The following is a 19087-nucleotide window of genomic DNA, read 5'->3' as shown; positions in this document are numbered from 1 at the left end:
AGATGAGTGGTTAGACTGTCACATCTGAAACCTTGGGAACCCTGGCTGGGTTAACTTTGCTCACAGTATTCCCCAGACTTCTGAAAACGGTAAGTACTTCCATGGAACATCATTATTCCAGAGCTGCTGGAGAATTATCAGTGGTCTGTGAAATTGGTTCATTCATAATCTAAAATGCGTTTAATTGCTAAGGCTGTCTTTACTTGGCGCTTCTTTCCTTAGTTTTATATTTTCTTTACATCTGTGAAAATAATTAGATACTTTAATTAACCTCTGGGTGTTTTTTTTTTTTTTCTTGGAGTTTTGTAATTGGTCTCTAATCAGTGTTGTAAATTTTGAGAAAATTTGGGATTTTCTTGTGGCCATATATAAAGATTACTCTCCTCTTAGAACTTGCTTAAAGCTACACTGTCCAGCTATGATCCTTTAAAAGTACAAGTAACACCATTCTGAAGCATTGAGAGCTTTACTTTTTATCCTTGGATGACCATGTGAACATTAGAGCCTCCTGCTGCAGCCTTAACTTGCTTGGTAGCAATTGCAAGTTATCAAATTATGGTGGTTGAGTTTTAAGCAAGCCATGTGGCTGTTCAAGCCCTAAAACCAATAGATTAGGTTCTATAATAATGGGTTTAATACATCTAATAAATGTTAAAGATGCGTGTTTGTAGCGTTTGGGAAAATATATTTCTCTAGCAAAGTATTGCAAGGTCGGTATAAACTTTAATTTGGTAAAAAGTGTGCTGGTAATTTCTTTGTGCAAGACACCTTTCCCTGCAAACTTAACTGTAGTTTGTTTTCTGGAGTAGTGGAGAGGGGAGAGAGGTGACTCCAGGTGGTGAAGGGCCCTTTGGCCAGAGACTTTGGATCTTGCACTGGGGGAGTGTAACTCCCATACTTGTCATTTTTTGCACAGATCCCTCTGTTTGCTATGCCCACGTGGGGCCAGACTGCTGGGCAGTGCATCCTGCCAGTAGTTAAAATCAAGAATATGCTCAGGGTAGAGGAAAGGAGGATATTTCTATAGAGTTTTACAAAATACTTGAATTCTACACAAACAGGGAAGACAGAGTAAGGGATTTGAACCTAAAGCGGTTTTTTGGTTTGGTTTGGTTTGGTTTGTTATTTTTGTTTGTTTTTTTTTTTTTCCTGCTTTAAGGGTCTCTGCTCTCTAACCACTGCCCATCCACTCTCTCCTTGCTCTTTCCCTTCTGCTGAGGGCTTTGAAAAGAACTGGAGAAGGAGGATCATCATCTTGTGACAATCTCCTGAGCTGGGTGTGAATGTGTCCCCTTACTAAAGAGTCCTTTTCACATGAGAGGGTATTGACACCTCAGCTGCTCATGTACCTATGTCTTGATGGAGCAGAAACCTCTGGAATAGAGGAGTATCATGCTTACAGCTTCTTACAAAGACAGGGGTTATTGGCAGTAGATAGTTTATGATAAGAGATAAATCATCCTCTCTCTGTTTGTGCTTTCATGTGGCCCAGTGTCACTACACCCATGTTTTTTCCTAAAGTAACAGTGACTTGCTGCTGTTTTACTTGTTTTTCCCCAAGTTTCTCCAGCTGCACAGTGGTTGCCTTGGCAGGTTGTTGCAGTGCTGGGACTGGGTGGTTTCCAAGATGAGTCAAACAATGCAGCCGAGCAAGCTCAGTGTTTCATTGCTGGCAGGGGCCAATGTCTAGGTGAGCCCAAGATACTTGGAGATGTCCCAGATTTCTGCCTCACTCAGAGGTAACAGCCCTAGGTGGAGTTGCACCAGTGATTAAATACAAAATGAATGTGAATTAATTAATGGTGAGACACGATGAGCTCAAGGATTCCGAGCTGTGAAATGGAATTAGGGCTATGAGCTCACAATAAACATTTAATGACTGCGGAAATCAGAAAAGAATTCAGTGCAGCCTTTCACCCCAAACCTGCAGGTGTCTCCCAGCCACCTCCCGTTCTTTGGAAAAATTAATCTGAATATTCTGCTTTAATTCTCCTGATCCATTTTATTTCCTTAGAAGAGCTAGTGGCTGCTAGCTTTTGACCCAGAAAATGCTTTTCATATTAACAGCTGAATTCAGAGGCTGGCTTGAGGTTCTCCCTAAGAACTACCTTAGAAATTCAGTGCATTAGTTGAACTCTTACTTTTATGGTAATTTCATGATTAAGTAATAAACTTACAGATCTAAAAACATAGCACAGTGGACAGACATCACAGATGAAGGGGGCAGCCAGCTGTGTGCCTAGGCCTTTGATGCTGTCAGATGGGAGAGCCTGGAGCCTCTGGATGGGAAAACACATCTCTGCTCTCCCAGTGCAGGACCCCTTCTGCTTCTGATTAGCATCATCTGTGCTGATCAGTACATGTCAGGGGGAAAATTGAGGGGCTTCTCTCAAGGCATGGTAATTTGAAGAGGGTTTTCATGTTGCCTTCTCTTGAGATCCAGCTGTCATCCTGTTTTGCCACTGTGTATTTGCTTCTTGCTTTAGTGGTTTAGCTTATTGACTTTCATGCATTTTATTTTTGATTTTTTTAAAATTAAATTAATCTATTTATACTTGTGGTGATAGAAGATCTCAGTGGTGATAGTGTCTCAATTCTTCTGAACCTACAGCAGCTGTTGTTTTTGCCTTGGACATGTCTAGCATCTAATAATCTGATTTGATGTATCACGTTGTTTTTCCTTCATTCCCTTTGCTGGATTATTTTTCTCCAACAAATATGCCTGTAACAAGTTGCATCCCAGGATGTTTAGCTTTTATTAAGGACTGTGGGAAATTTCATGGAGGGAATAGAGGTCGAATTCCTCTGCAAAGGAAATAACTCTTTCCTCTGGCTCTTGTTTATCGTATTTTGATTCCTGGGCCCTGAGTGCCCACGTTTCCTACTCACATGGCAGGAACCGCCTAGGGAGAGCAGAGTGTTGAACCTAGTGGAGATGAGACTGTCTTAAATCACTTCAAAAGGGACCCACAGAGTGAACTGCTTTAATAAGCTCTCCAGCTTGCAGTTTACAGTAAATTATTAATGCAGTGACTTTCAGTGTTGGACCATTCATTTTTTTCATGATTTTTTTTCTTTTAAGAAAAGGTTCACAAGTCATCCTCAGTAAAGGTAATGAATGATGAATGCCTGAAAATCACCTTGCAAGCCCAGTAAGGACACTCACTGGCATAGGTTTAGCTACCTTTTTACTAGTAAGTAATCAGACAGTGTTCAAAAAGTGGAAACAGAGACGTCTAAACTTCTTTAACTTCTTTCTTCCAGGAGGAAATCATCAAATGAATGGTGATGGATGTGAGGGTGATCCACTGCCTGGTCCTTTGGGCTGCACACTTCTTCCTGGCTATGCCACTTACCACTCCCAGGGTAAGTTTCACTAGACCAGCGTGCTCAAATCCCCATCAAATGACCACTTCCAGGGATGGGGCAGCCACAGCCTCTCTGGACAGCCTGTGCCAGTGTCTCACCACCCTCATCATAAACAGCTTCCTCATCTGAGACATCCTGTGCACGAGCTCCGAGTGTCACTTCAGTAGCAAGGTCCAACTGAAGGCTTCATATATAGAGGCAGACTTTAAGTAGAGAGTTCTCAGTTGGTCTGTATGAGCAAAGGGCCACGCGGTCTGCATTCTGGACCTCAAAAGGACTGTTTTCCTCTTGAAACCCTTTCTGGTTTGTACCAAGGAGTCATCTTTTACTTATATACGTAAACATTCACTCAGTGTTCCACTTCTTATTTTTCAGGTTCTCAGTAATGAATCAAAGATTGGTGATGAGCAAGGTACAGTGCCTTGGTTAATGCTTTGTGAGATGTTACCAGTTATCAATACTTTATACCCCTGTTGCTCAATCATGGACCATGGTATGCTGTCTTCCCCCTTGTAAGAGTGTCTGCTTGGTTTATTTTCCAGATACTTGTATAAATCTCGTTCCCTGCCAAGACAACGGAGCAATTTGTATTCAGCCTTGCTCTCCCTCCTTCCATGGGGAGACAAGTTTTGTCTGTGAAGACAGAAAGTGGCACATGTTGTCAGATGCTTGTGCAAGCCTGGATGTTCAGTCCCTTTTTCAGGTGAGGATGCTGTTGTGCACCTACTTTGACATGTGCTTGTAACTTCCTGCAAAGACAGACCCTCCTTCCATGTGCTCTCAGTCTTGAGCAAAGGGGGATGGGACCCTAAAAAACAGAATACTTTGATAACAGGCTCTGACTTCATGGAATCAAAGTATTGTTTAGGTGTGGAGAAGCTTCTAAAATCATTGAGTGAAACCATTAGCCCAGCCACCACCATTTCACTGCTGAACCACATCCTCAAGTGCCACCTCCACACCTGTTTTGAGCATGTCCAGGGATTGTGATTCCATTACTTTTCTGGGCATCCTGTTCCAATGCCTGACCACTCTTTCAGAAATTTTTCCTAATATCCAGTCTAAATCTCCCTTGATGTGTCTTGGGGCCATGTCCTCTTGTCCTGTCACTTGTTACCTGTGAGAAGAACCTGACCCCCACCTCACTATTACCTCGTCTCAGGTAGTTGTAAAGTGATAAGGCCTCCCTTGAGCCTCCTTTTTTTCCAGGCTGAACATTCCCAGATCCCTCAGCCACTCCTCCTCAGCCTTTTCTCTAGTTCTTTCGCAATCTTAAATCAGGTGATAGGAAATAAATTTGGGAGATTTGTGTGTGAAAACATAATTCAGAAATGAAGTTGCCTTGTTCACTTGGCTGGTGTTCCTCACATGGATCTAAACTAAGATAAGAACACAGCAGAATGAAATTGAGGAAAGAACAATACCAATGTGTGTCATAATCAGATGATTTATGACAAGTTCTCCTCTGCTGCAAGATCCTTAATCAAATCACTTCAAGAACAAGACACTGCATTTAGTTCTTGCTCCTTCCTTCATGTCTGTAGTATAACCATGATATTCTTCTCAGGTGAGCTTTGGTCTCGGGTTTCAGTCCATCTGACACCTTCTCTGCACTCCCAGCTCTGCATGTCTTGCCTAGTTGTAGCTGTGACTTCATTTTCATTCTTTTCATTGATTGTCTCAAATCTATTTCCTCCGTCCAGAGGATATCCCAAAGTGAACTCCTCCCATGCTCTGGAGAACCTCTTCCTTTTGGGGGAGGAGGAAAACTAGGCCATGGGAAGCCTGGAGATGGAGCAAAACATTTTGGTGCTGGGAATCAGAGCTGCCAAGCTGATTTTTCATGCATCATACCAGATATCCTGTCTTCACCAGCCATCCCAGGAAACATTGCTGATATAGTGGAATTGCTAAAGAAGATTTCCATGCTGCTATCAGCAAATGTCACTAGAGGAAAAATGCAGGTATTTACTTTTACTGGGTTTGGGAGGTGCTTCTGAGCTTTATGGAGCATCCACAAGTATTTTGTCTTTACGGCCACTGACCAATGAAGTTGTGGCTGCAAGTCACATGGAGATCACTTGGAAGGAGTTTCCAGACTGGGATATTTTGTTGTCAGAGAAACTTTTTGACTTATTTATGTGTGATGAAAGTATACTGTGGAATTAAAATTCTTTAAAAACAAAGGTTTTCAGGAGCTATTGTTATAGGCATGGGATAACAGTACAAGGAAGAATTAATTTCTAAAGTATGACACTGTAGGGAAGGCAGCCCTGGGGGTGCTGACCTGCAGCTGTGTTGTCATGTGTTGTACAACAGCAGCTGAGATCTTTCCCTGATGAACTCAAAAAATCAGAGAGAGGGGGAAGAAATACAGAGCGGGTGGTAAGAATCTGCACTGTGTAAAAAGACCTGCACTGTGGGTCAGCATCTGGAATAAAACGAGGGTGTCCTTTTTCCTTTATATTGACTTCTCCAATCACCTTTTGATGTAGGATATGAAGAGGATAGGACAATTCTAGTAATGAGATGTTTGAGTTTGACTGGGATGGATCATGGCAACATATTCATTGTCAAAAGGATTATTTCTTTTATAGAAATCACTCTTGAATTAAATGAGCCTTTTTGGAGGCACTGCCAGGAGAATTATATTTAGTTTCTTCTAACATAAAACAAATAAATTCTATTTTGCCTGTTTGTTTCAGAGCTACAGCAGGATAGCAAACCATATTCTGAACAGCTCCATAATTTCCAACTGGGCTTTTGTAAAGGACAGAAACGCTGGTTCAATATTACTGGACTCAGTGAATTCATTTGCTGGGAATCTTCTTCTAAGAAATGGGTCAGAAAGTATTCAGGAGCCCTTCATTGCTACCAAAGGCTACAGCATACACAGAAACACTTCAGGAAAGAGCTTTGACTTCTCCATGGAGTTCAGTAGCACAGGCAATATCACTGGGCACGTGGTGATTCCAGAAGAAGAGCTGCTGAGGTTACCCAGGGCTTCCAAAGCCATCAGTGTTGCTTTTCCAACGCTTGGAGCTATCCTAGAGACCAACCAGCTGGACCCTGCTTTTGTTAATGGGATGGTGCTGTCGGTGCTGCTGCCAGAGGAGCTCCAGAGCATTTTGCTCACCTTTGAGAAGCTGAACAAGCTAGAGCAGGCGGGGGCTCAGTGCGTGGGGTGGCACTGGGCCGAGCGGCGCTGGGATCCTGGGGCGTGCGAGGTGCGCGCCCACAACGTCAGCGCCGTGGTTTGCGCCTGCACCCACCGACGCCGCACCTACAGATCCTTCTCCATCCTGATGTCCCCAGCTGCCCCACGGAGCTTGGTGCTGGATTACATCACACGGGTGGGCCTGGGGCTGTCCATTCTCAGCCTGGTCCTCTGCCTGGTCATCGAGGCTGTGGTGTGGCACCATGTCACCAAAACTGAAATAACCTACATGCGCCACTTCTGCTTGGTGAACATCGCTGCCTCACTTCTCGTGGCTGATTTTCTGTTCATCCTGGCAGCCATTGTGCACAATGCAGCCCTAAACCACCAGCTGTGCGTGGCAGCCACTTTTTTCCTTCACTTTTTCTATCTTGCCCTGTTTTTTTGGATGTTTACCCTGGGCCTCTTGATTCTCTATGGATTATTATTTATTTTTTTTAAGATAACAAGATCTATTTTCCTAGCTGCAGCATTCTCTATTGGATATGGATGTCCCTTGGTCATATCTATCCTCACTGTTGCTATTACTGAACCAAAAAATGGATATTTAAGGAGTGGAGCCTGCTGGCTCAATTGGTATGAGACAAAAGCCCTTTTGGCCTTTGTTGTACCTGCCCTGAGCATCATTGTTATGAATCTCATTGTGGTGCTCGTGGTTGTGGTGAAGACTGGGAGATCCTCTGTTGGAGAAGGCTGCAAGTCCCAAGATTTGAGCAGCATGATCCGGGTCAGCAAAAACGTTGCCCTTCTGACACCTCTACTGGGCCTCACGTGGGGGTTTGGATTAGCCACAATCATCGACAGCCGCTCTCTGGCCTTCCACATCGTGTTTGCGCTGCTGAATGCCTTCCAGGTAAACTCTGGGACACTGGGAGTGGTGTGCGTGCTCAGACCTTGAGCCTGGCATAAAGGTACCAGCTCAAAGAGGGGCTGGCAGCAGGTGGTGTGTGTGAAAAGCAGGATCTCAGCTTTCGCTTCCACTTGGTGCTTTCCCATGGTACGCGCACTAGGCATTCCGGGTTGGTGTTTTAGGTGCAGATGGGAAATGGGACAAGCTGGTCTGGTTTGAAGTGGGATGAACAATCAACCCCATGGTTAATTTCTGATTAACACCAGTTAATGTCCATAACTGCAAAGATGTCTGATCCTTATCAATAAATAATTATGCAGAAAATTCTCCCTTCCATTGAAGATGACACTGGCACAGGTGGATGCCCCATCCTTGGGAATGTTCAAGACCAGGCTGGATGGGGCTCTGAGCAACCTGGTGTGGTGGAAGGTGTCCCTGCCCATGGCGGGGGGTTAGAACTGGATGTCCTTTAAGGTTAATTCCCACCCAAACCATTCCATAACTGATTCCATGTTTTTGATTAACTCATCAGGCTAAACATTCAGTGTTACCTGATGCACTGCTGCACACCCAGTCTGCCTTAGCTCTTCTAGGCTCAGGCTGCACTGAGTGGGCTGAGAAAGTCCTGGTTTGTTACCCATCAGTCCAGTTCATAGTCAGGATTAACACAGGTTATATCCGTGCCTGATGTTCCCAGAGAGCCCACATGACCTGGGTGGATAAACCCATTTTGTGCATTGCTGTCACCTGAATCACAGGTGATTAGATCTCTCCTTAATGAAAAGACATCTAGAAACACTTAAGAAATATCATGTGGTTATGCTGGTTTTGTTAACTGGTTTTTCAATTTCTTAGGGATTCTTCATCCTGTTGTTTGGGACACTTCTGGACAGAAAGGTACTTGTTCTGGACTATATGGACATTTTCTACACCTTGAGAAACTGGGGTAGAAAATACTTATATTCTAATATTTTTAAATATTTACATTTTAATATTTTTTATTTAAATCTGCAGACAAGAGAAGCCTTAAGGATGAACTGCCTTTCATCAAGGCGGAAGTGGGGTCTAGAAAAGGTAAAGTTTATTTTCCCATTAATGGCTGACTTACCAATTTGCAAATTTATTTGTATATTGGAAGAACAGAACCATCCACTACATCTTACACCATGTAACATTTTCAAATGTAAATTCTTGCTGAAGGACATACAGGTATCTCAAAGGTCTGCTCAGGATATTAAGCTTCTAAATATCAGAAGTGGCAATCAATAGACTTTTGTGACTCCTACATAACCTACTGCTGTGGTTACAAAGTTAAAAGTGCTATTTTAATCTAATCTCTTCACCTGCAGATGTCAAAGCCCTTTAGGTAGACAGTGCCAGTAATTCTTTTCCCCCCATATGTGAATTAGATTTACTTTAAGGTCACTGAATAAGGAAGGAACAGAATTAGGAATCAGAATTCCCAGTATAATGACCTGTTTGCTGCCTTCACAAAAATATGGATCTGTATGGCAGCAGGGCTGCTTTAGGATGTCAGAGGATTGTTCTGTTTTCATCTGAGGGATAGAAACCACTCAGAACCCAGTCAGTGTGTTTGGTGCTAATTGATGTGCACTCATGAGAGCTTGAGGTTCTCTTAAATATCAGAACAATTTATTAAAAGCAATGTTTTAACCTTAAGGAAACAAACTGTGTTTTAGCAGTTTCATTCAAAAACTTTGGCAGAATTGTTGACATCCCTGAGTTGGTGTTTCCTATCTCTGCTGGAAAACTTTTGTCTGTTGTCCTTAAATCTCTTTTTGGTACCAAGGCTTTAGTGGTTTAACACAATAGTTATAAAAGGGAGTGCCCTTTAGGTGTCTCAAGAATTACCTGCAGTGTTTTTGCTGTCAGCCAAAAGAAACTGTCAGCCCAGTTGGGACATGGGAAAAAACAATTTCTTTGCTTTTTTTCCAGTCTATTACTCAGTCATGATTCTTGTATTGAAAGCTATAGAGGGATTTCCAGTGATGTGTGTTCAAATGTACGTGCTTTATGCACAAAAATAGAGGGAAAATAGAGGGGTTAAGACAACTATTTCTCCTCTCTGAAATCAGCATTTGTGTCATTTGAGGCAGGAGAGACAGTGCAACTTTGAGATTACAATTCTTGAGATTACAGTATATTCAGGAAGATCCAATAAAGATGTTTCACATCTTGTCAGGCGTTAGGTCAGGATTGAAAGTTTGAAAGTTAAAATTCTCTCAAGACACCATCAGTATAATAGTCTGGAAACAACAGATTTGGAAGTATCACTAATCCCATGACTCAGCAACATTTGATAAAAATATTGAGTGATCTCACTGGGCAAAACTTGATGTGGAAACCATGGCTGTGTGTGCCTAGGAATTTGGGTCGATGTTGTCACTCACCTGGGTGGAAGAAACCACGTGTAGGTGTTTACTGTGGCATAACAGAGGGGAAAGATGTGAGTCATCCACTTTTGTAAACTTGGGTGTAAACATAGAGTTTGACTCATTAGAGCTGGAGAAGTTTGTCACACCTGAGATGATTGTTTAAAAGAAAAAAATAAGTTCATTTCAGAGAGCTTCAGAATCATAGGATTGTTTAGGCTGGAAAAGACCTCTAAGGTCAAGTCCAACCATGAACCCAGCACTGCCCACGACTAAACCATGTCCCCAAGGGTCACCATCTATGTGACTTTTAAGTACCTCCAGGGATGATGACTCCACCACTGCCCTGGGCAACCTGTTCCAATGGTTGACAACTCTTTTGGTGAAGGAATTGTTCCTAATTTCCAACCTAAATCCCCCGGTGCAAGTTGAGACCATTTCCTTTTGTTCTTGTTGCTTGTTACATGAGAAAAGAGCCCAACCCCACCTGGCTCTCCCCTCCTGTCAGGGAGTTGTGCAGAGCCAGAAGGTTCCCCCTGAGCCTCCTTTCCTCCAGGCTGAGCCCCCCCAGCTCCCTCAGCTGCTCCTCCTCAGACTTGTGCTCCAGACCCTTCCCCAGCTCCGTTCCCTTCTCTGGACACACTCCAGCTCCTCAATGTCTCTCTTGAAGTTGGGGGGCCCAACATGGGACTGTGGATCCAGGGGTTTAATCTGGTCAATGTCAAACACTTGGAAGGGTGATGCAGACTCTTGCTTCAGGTCTCTGAGTTTCCCCAGACCTACAGGAGCCTTTCCTGTGGGTCACATTTCAAGGTGACCATCTTGTGGTGTTTCTCACAGGATGCTGAGGCACCTCCTGTTTGAAATGGACCCTCCACCTCCACTGATGATTCTTGTAATCTGACCTGATTGTTTTCCCTCCTAGGCCTAGCAGTGGATTGTTGTCTTCAGTGGATCTGACCAGCGAGAAGAAAAGGAGCACTTCTTGCAGAGAGTTGCTGGTTTGAGGGGAGCTGAAGAGCCTGACCAGCTCAGAGCATGGACAGCACTGTCTGGGAGCACAGCCATGGGAAGCATCATGAAAACCAGAAGAGAAAAGGCCCTGAACCTGCTGTCAGGAGCAGGAAACCATCAGTGTTGCTGAAGCCCTTGGAGGAAACATGCTGAAACATAAAGCTTGTTTCTCACCTTTGTGAAAACTTCTGTGAGGAGAGTTTGTCCTCATTTGGCATTTCAGCGCTTCAATTTCTTTCTTCTTTTTTTTTTTTTCTCATTTTTTTTCTGGCAGTGCAATAAGGAGCTGTACAGTATGTGGAGGTGTTCTAAAATTATTTTTCATGTGATGCACAAATGCTGAACTTTATATAGCTGATTTTGGCTGTCTTTTGAGCAAAACTGATTCTATTTGTTGTTGGTGTATTCATCCTTTCCATTTGTCCTCCCAGACTGATGGACAACTCTGTTTCTGCATTGCAGCTGTTCTCTCCCTCCCAATATTTGTTGTCTCCATCTCAGAATTTGTGTGTCACAAGAATTGTACAAAACCCTTTTCTGATCTGTCAGGACAGAATTTTCATTCTTTTCCCTCTCCTGCAAGACAATGACAGAGATTAGCAAGAAAGAGGATGCTGCAAATAATCAGTTTCCCCCTTTAGATGTGGGAAAGCAAGCAGAGCTGAACCAAATGGATGAATATAGTGTCCTAACAAAGGAAATTATTTCTCCACGTGAGGTGGGGTATCTGGTTTAATTAGAAAATCTGTCCTTGTTTTGAGAAACCCTTTCTAGTGAAGGCTTTGATAGAAGCATTGTTGACTCTTGTCAGGATAAACTGATGGTTTCAAATGAAAATAAAGTTGAAATTTTGTCATTGTTTCTAGCAAGTGGTGTTTATCCTTCTCTACCAATAATGTAGATAAATGACCTGTAGTATTTCCTCAAGTCAGAAATCACTTAAACCCTTGTGGCTTCACATACATTTGAAATATAGAAGATTTAAGCAAAATAACACAGTTTAATGTCATCAAGAAGCCTTTACTGAAGAGGGAGAAAAATGCCCTGGCATGGCAAACCCCACAGCCAGATGTTCTGGTGGGAGAAGCTGAGGAGAGTCTGGAGGGCAGAGATGTGCCTGGGCCATGGGGCATTTCCTGTCTTCGTGACTCTGTTGCTTCCTCTCCTCTCTTCTTTCCTCATAGACTCTGATCTTGTTGCAGGAGTCCATCCCTGCTCCTTTCACACAGCCCATCTGCATGTTGGAGAGCTTTATTCAAATAGAGGTAAAATTGGGTCTGTGTGCTGCTGTAACAAATTTTAAAAGACATTACCTCACGGTCTGCTTCTTGGTGTCATTTAATTAATGAAATGATTGGATTATTTTATAGCACCTGAGAATTTAAGAAAACTTGCCACAACCCAGCACCTGCCCTTCTCTCATGTGTGTATGTTAAACCAGTCTGTTAAACAGTGAAATTTATAGATGGTCTCAGGTGAGGTTTCCTTTATTATACAGACCCCTTCCAGAATCCCAGGAAATTCAGCAGTCTTGCCCTAGCAAAAGCACCATGAAAGGAATCTCTTTCATCTGCTTTTTATCAAAGGGTGCCTGAAGCATGGTGCTTATTTTCAGCCCCTGGCACAAATCAGTGTTTTCCCCTGTGTTTTATGGTCATTTACGTATTTAAAAATAACAGGGGTGGGGGAGCTTTACAGAGAACCAGTTCATGGTCCAGGATGAGGAAGAGCACTGAACTTCTATTTTTAATACCCCAAATTTAAACTCTGCAGGAGCATTTCATGAATGAATGTATTTGAGGGGTGAAAGCTGTAGCTGTCTTCGTGGAGTGTAAACTGGTATTTCTCTGAATGCCATGGGCTGGCAGCCCAGCTTTAGTTGCAGCTGAGGAGAGGGAATCACCAGAGCTGGAATTCTGCCAGTTTCACAAATTATCTGTGTAGCAACAGTAGCTTAATAATGTCAGTGTTGTGTGGGACAGTTGGAGTCCATGACGTGCAGGAGCTGGATTGGAGCTGTTCCACGCTGGCTGCCAAAGTGGTGAGACCTGAAAACCCCCAGTGCCCTCCTTGCCAAGGTGTCACAATTCCTTGCACATCCCACTCCTTTCCATAGGCTTACAGCAGTGGCTGTGTGGCCAACCATGCAGCTACACAAACAGGGTCTGAGGGCCATGTCCTTCCACACTGAAGTCTCATTTCAGGGGGAAAGCACAGTTTGGGACATGCAGCACTATTTCACCTCCTGCCCCACAGTGAGGATGCTTCTAAAACCCCTGGTGGATGTGCTCCCAGGGCCCCTTGGGAGCACTGCCTCCTTCTCTGGCTCATTTCAGTCATTTTGTTTAGGCCCAACAGCATGGTGGGAATATATTTTTAGCACAGAAATCCGTGAATACCATCAGGTCAAAATTCTAAACTCACCAGTATTCCCCTTCCCTGCACCCTCCCAGGTCAGATGTGTCTGTATCCTACAGGGAGGACAATGCTGATTACGTAGTTTACAGTTTCTAACATATTCTGTATTAGAAAGCAGATTACTTTTGTTTTCATTCTCTCAAGAGGGGCCCAATCAAATATCAATATCAATATCAAATTGATACTGGTGCATGGGACATTCCAGCTGAACTTGTGGAAGAACTTTGCCGTGCAGTGAGTGAGCAATGAGGACTTAGTGTTCAGAGAGCATGTGGAGTCTCCCTCACTGGAGATACTCCAGAACCATCTGGACACAATCCTGTGCAATGTCTTCTTGGATGATGCTTGAGCAGGAATGTTAGACCAGATGACCCCACTGTGGTCCAATCCAGCCTCACCCATTCTGTGATTCTGTAGAATGCCATTGGAGTTGTTTGGAGTTTTAACTTCCCTGTTAAATTTTAATATAATGAAATCTTTCCACGCCTTTTCTCTGTACACTGTGGTTGGTGGTGTTTTTCTTCAGTAACTTCCATCTGGACACAACAGAAAACCCTTTCTAATGGTTTAAAGCTTGTGAACATGTTTACATGCCATCTGTGTTTTGGATCAGGTGTGGCTGGACACTCTGTGTTCCTTCAGGCCCCTCACTTTCCCATTGTGTCTGAAACCCAGCCTGGCTCCAGTGACACCCTGGGGCTGCTTCAGGCTTTGGGAAAAGGTTCATGTCCCTTCTGATCTGACAAAAATAGTTCATCTGTCACTAATTGCTGCAGCCATGTGCTAAGGCTGTTCTTTTTCACAACTGGAAAACATAATCTGAGGTCTATTTATTTACTTAACTGCAGCCAGTCATTGGAATGACACTTTTATTTGCTCAGCAGTGCTAAACTTGAAAAGCCCTGTGCTCTCTTGCTTACTTAAGCATCAATCTTTAATTATAGCTGTTCAACCCACATCTAAGACGTATGTGTACCCTTTGGGTACTTTTGTTTCGGGTTGAGACCAGTAATAAATCATCTCTTTGGGCTATTTGAGGATTAAATGTTGAACAATGGATTGATTAGCAAGATCATTCCAACCCTTGGGCAGTGCAAGTTTGAGTTTGATAATGTAATTCCTATTCATGCTGCAGCTTCTCTGGGCAGGGAACAGGCAGGCTGTTGGAAGATGGAGCTGTATTTAGCTTGAGTTTGGCTTTAAATACCCTTGTTTAAGAAGGATAAGTTAATAGAGGAGTGAGTGTTTTGAGAAGCAGTGAGTTTTCCTTACCCTGGTGTTGCTAAACAGGTTCTCAGTAAACACCAATTACTGGGCTCTGTGCAGTGGTGTGAGGGCAGATCCCCAGCCTGTAAAATGGTCTCTGGTGGCCTCAACACTTGATCCCTGTCCCAGGCTGTCCTTCCCACTGCAGTATTGATAGAAATGGGAATTTCTGGGGTTAGAGGTGGCCCTCTCCTGGCAGAGCTCTCTGGAAAAGGAAGCTGGGCACTCTCAGTATACCTGCATTGATGCCAACCTTTTTAATACACCCTGCTGCTCTTCAGTAGTATCTGTGACCCACGTCCTTGCTCTTAGAGTGTTTGTCTTCCCCCAGAAATGCCCCACTGATGTCAATATTTCATCCTGACTTTTTGTGTTTACAAAGGATCAGAACTGGGCTTGGGGTACCCCTGGCCTGTTTAAATCCCATCAAATCTCTCACCCTGCTCTGTGCCTTTCTGCTGTTTCCACAGTAAATGATCCATTTTCTCCTGGGTAATGACAATTACTCATGCAATCCTTGTTTCTGTCGTGCTGCAGCTGAAAATCTCCCACATTGCTGAGATGGCTGGGTTGGGAGCCCTGGGACAGCCTGGATTTCTCCTGCATTATTACAAAACATTATCTTAATCCCTGCTGGCTGCAGAGAGCCCAGGGGAATCATCTGCGCAGCTGGAGAGGTGCAGCAGAAATCCCCTGGTTATCTGCTGTGCCTCAAGCACAGGCACTGCAGGGCTGAGCAGGGATGGGGCCCTGGAACAGGGGATTTTGTCTTCTTTATCAATAAGCTGTAAAGCTCCTGGGGTATAATGTGTGTCAGGCTCTGTCAAAAGATCTGTTGAAGACAAGACTTGAAGGCTGACTTTGAAGTGTGCTGAGTAGCACTAAAATTCCCTTTAAAACCGACTGCCAAGCCCTAAGTGTCTTGAAAATGTCTGCTTTGGGGAAAAGGCTCACTAATACTTTTTAAAATCTTTTATATTCTAAGCCAGAAGTAACTGCTGAGATTAACCAGAGACTTCTCTTCTCTTATGTGATCAAACCACCTTTCAAGCTTCTTTTGATAGATTGACCTGTCTTTTCCCTTTCAGAAGAGGAGTTGTTGTATTGAATTTGTATTGATTTCCATTTTTGGTAGCAGACAGAACAATTAATTTAGTGCACAAATGCACCCATCAGCTTACAAGCTGTGTTAAAGTAATAGGAATTTGGGTCTTCTTCTTATAATGGATGTGTGTGAAAACCTGTAAGGAAAAAGGAGCTCTCCCAGGTGATCTGGAGTGCTGCAGCTGTTTGGCAGCAGCAGAGGGCAGCCCTTATGGAGGATGCTTCACTGTGGGGTGTTTATGAGGAATAAACATACAAAATGTGATGCTTCTAATGAATGTATGTTTCCTTTTTTCTAAAGGAATGCTTCCTGTATTGCTGGTTAAAATCTTAAATTAGAACCATGGAATAGTTTGGATTGGAAGGGACTTTAAAGATCATTTAATTGCATCCCCCTGCCATGGGCAGGGACACCTTCCACTATCCCAGGTTGCTCCAAGCCCCATCCAACCTGGCCTGGAACACTTCCAGGGATGGGTCAACCACAGCTTCTCTGGGCAACCTCTTCCTGTGTCTCAGTACCCTCACAATAAATAGTTTCTTCCCAATATCCTATCTAAATTTTCCCTCTTTCAGTTTGTACCCGTCACTCCTTGTCCTACCACTGCAATTTCTGAAAAAGAGGTCTCCACACAAGCTTCTCTTCTTGCAGAATAATTATTAGTTAATAATTTTATGTCATTCTGGTTGGTTGCCTCTGGTGAAAGGTGACTAAAAGACACCAATTCGATGAGTTTTGAGGAAGCTTTTGCCTCTGAAATATCCTGGGGGGGGGTCAGTCTTTCTCAGGTTACACATCTCTGTAGCAGCCTTTGGAGGAAGTTTATGATTTTGTTTTCTCTAACAACATGTTTCTCAGTGTATTATTTTTTTTTTTTTTAGTAAGGAGTTGTAAAGGTAGAAAGTGGTAGATTTATTCTTTGGCTTTATCATCAGACTTAAAGGTGTGTATAGGTATGCACGTGTATCAAAATACACTGCACAGCCTTTGTGCAGTAAAAACTACATCTCTTCATGCAGTATCAATGGAGGCTGTGCCTGGAATAATTTATTTTTGTTAATGTCTTTATACAGCCTTGCATATGTAGAGCCATTTAAAATAGATCCCTGAACCATTTAAGCAAAATGCCTTTGATAGGATTAAAATTTCCCAATTTGTGGCCAGCAGCAAAGATGTGGTGTCTGTAAGAGCTTGTATGGCTGGGGCCCCAGAGCAATGCAATTGTTTGCTGCCTGCACTCATCTAAGGAAGAGGAGGAAAAACAAATTAATTTCTTTTTTTTTTTTTTTAATTCAAGGGCACAGGCAGTAGCTTCTCAGAGAGGCTGAGGTAAAGGCAAAAAGTTTTTCCCTAAAGCAGACTGAAGGATTTTAAAGATGGAAATTATGTGGAAAATATAGAAATATGAAAGCAATATGGAATAGAATAAAATAAAGTCTTTTTGCTTGCAAAGAAGTCACCACTTTTGGTTAAAAAAACTAAACACTTTAGAGATGTGCTCTTTTATTATCAGCAAAAAAGGAATTTTCTGGGAGGAGCAGAAGGATCCTTTGCCCCCTTCAAAATGGTCCACCAAAAGAACTGGAAGCAATCACACGATGAGGAATCAGTGAAAACAATTTATTTTTCTCTTTTGACAGTGTTGAATTTGAGATGAAAATCTGGTTTTGAGTCCTTGTTCAGTATTTCCTGGCTGTAGTGTGGACCCAACACTGCTTGTTCCTCCCCATTTGTTTGCTGCTTTCTATCAGGAACTTTGTGTTAGATTTTCAGATGGGCTGTGGTTTTAGGTTCTTCTCAGTTCTCAGCTTGTTTACTCAATGTACTCAGTGCCGAGCTGAAAACCATCTCTGAAATGCATTTTGGTTTGCTCAGTGTGAGCTGAACACCTTTGGAAGTAGGTGGCCTGACTTTCTATCACACAGAAAACATTGTGTGTTCTCTAACCTTGTGTACTTCCATGTGAAGCCAAGAAGGAGCCTGGGACAGGCTGAGCATCCCCGTGCTCAGGGAGCAGCTCCCAGGTAAAACTTCAGGCTCCTTGCGTGACCTGGATAAAAGCATTTTATATAAAAGTCAAAGTCATCTTGCTCAGCACATTCACACTTTCTTTCTCCTGACAAGGCAGAGTCTGAAGGTGCAAATCTAATGGAGTCTGTCGTTTTAATGTCATAGATTTTCACCCTCTCATCAGTGTGAGCACAGGCCCGTGGGGAGTTTGCAGTGTGAGCTCTGAGCTCTCCATCCTGTGAAGAACCTCATTTGTTAACCAGAGCCAGCTGCAGAAAGCAAATCCAAAAGGCAGTGGTTTTTTTGAACCACAAAATTTCATATTCAAAGGAATAATACCCACAAACACACAGGTAGGAGCATCCGTGGATGGCAGGGAGAAGGAACTCTGAGATATTCTAGAATACGTGGTTTTATTGCAAGGGTTGTGGGTAAAGACGGCCTTGCCTTCAGCCACCAGCCTCGGCTGAAGGGAAGTCCCAAAGAGAGAGGGAGAAAGAGCAAGAGGGTAAGAGTTAAGAGAGAAGGGAGCAAGGGAGCAAGGTGGCAGGGGTCAGAGAGCAGGGGGAAGAGGTAAGAGTGAGAGTAGAGGGCAGCAAGGTGAAGAGAAGAGCGAGGTCCTTATTACGATACATTAAATCTTTTTTTGTGATGAATATTCTAATTTACAGTGACCAACCAATACAAGACACAAAATCCTATAGATTCTACATATAGCCGATAAGAACTACTACATTACCATACTATGTTATATTTTAAACTCTAAAAACTACTCTTTAGACTTTTCTGTTTTGCTGCATTGACCTTTGGATCCCTTAGCAGCAGAAAGGTATTTAATCAACAGGGATTCTCCTTCAGCTGGCTAGGCTATTGTTTTCAGGTTATATAGTAACTAAGACTCGGTATCCTACAACTCAAAGTAAACTTCCATTTCTGTTTTGATTATAGGTTTCAAATTTTCAGAATCTTTTGCTAAGCAATCATATTTATAAGGTCTCCCTGATTCATCTTCCCCAACATGCACAAACTTGTTCTCTTTATTGACCAAAATCCTAAACCAAAAAACAGGTTTTTCACCCCGAGACTGTGGCATAATCTTGAATAATTTTTCAGATATTAACAGTTTTGAAGATGAATTAGAGATCTACATAGTCTCCAATCCCATGGAGGTTCTTACAGAAGTCTGTAAGAAGAATACAGAGAGTGTGTAAAACAATTCTCCATCTCACTGAGCCCAGCTCCTCACAGGGGTAGTGTAGCAGAAAGCATGCATGAGATTATTAAATACAGCCCATTCCCACTAATTTATAATCACCTCCTGTCTCTCTGTGTGCAGAAAAATAATCCATGCTCACTGCTAAGCACCTCCTACAGTACCCAAATATACCATGAGTAATGTAAGCCAGCACCAGCCCTTTCTATGATTCCTTTCTATGATGCTGTTG

The 19087-nt window shown here is 43.0% G+C and overlaps 1 protein-coding gene across 1 annotated transcript; it reads left to right on the top strand.

Moving 5' to 3' along the window:
• The first annotated feature begins 3288 nt into the window (after nt 1-3288).
• ADGRF4 (adhesion G protein-coupled receptor F4) lies at nt 3289-11666 on the top strand. Its single transcript, XM_066180573.1, has 8 exons — nt 3289-3366; nt 3745-3781; nt 3912-4072; nt 5073-5333; nt 6075-7439; nt 8292-8333; nt 8451-8510; nt 10755-11666. Exons 1-8 carry the CDS (start codon nt 3289-3291, stop codon nt 10758-10760), a joined length of 2010 nt encoding a protein of 669 aa, XP_066036670.1. The 3' UTR covers nt 10761-11666.
• Nucleotides 11667-19087: the final 7421 nt, after the last annotated feature.

The sequence above is a fragment of the Chamaea fasciata genome, unplaced genomic scaffold (genome assembly GCF_029207755.1).
Source record: "Chamaea fasciata isolate MVZ Bird 193981 ecotype frontalis unplaced genomic scaffold, bChaFas1.0.hap1 SCAF_3, whole genome shotgun sequence".
Taxonomy (NCBI): Eukaryota; Metazoa; Chordata; class Aves; order Passeriformes; family Sylviidae; genus Chamaea; species Chamaea fasciata.
This window is presented reverse-complemented; position numbering and strand designations above follow the sequence as displayed.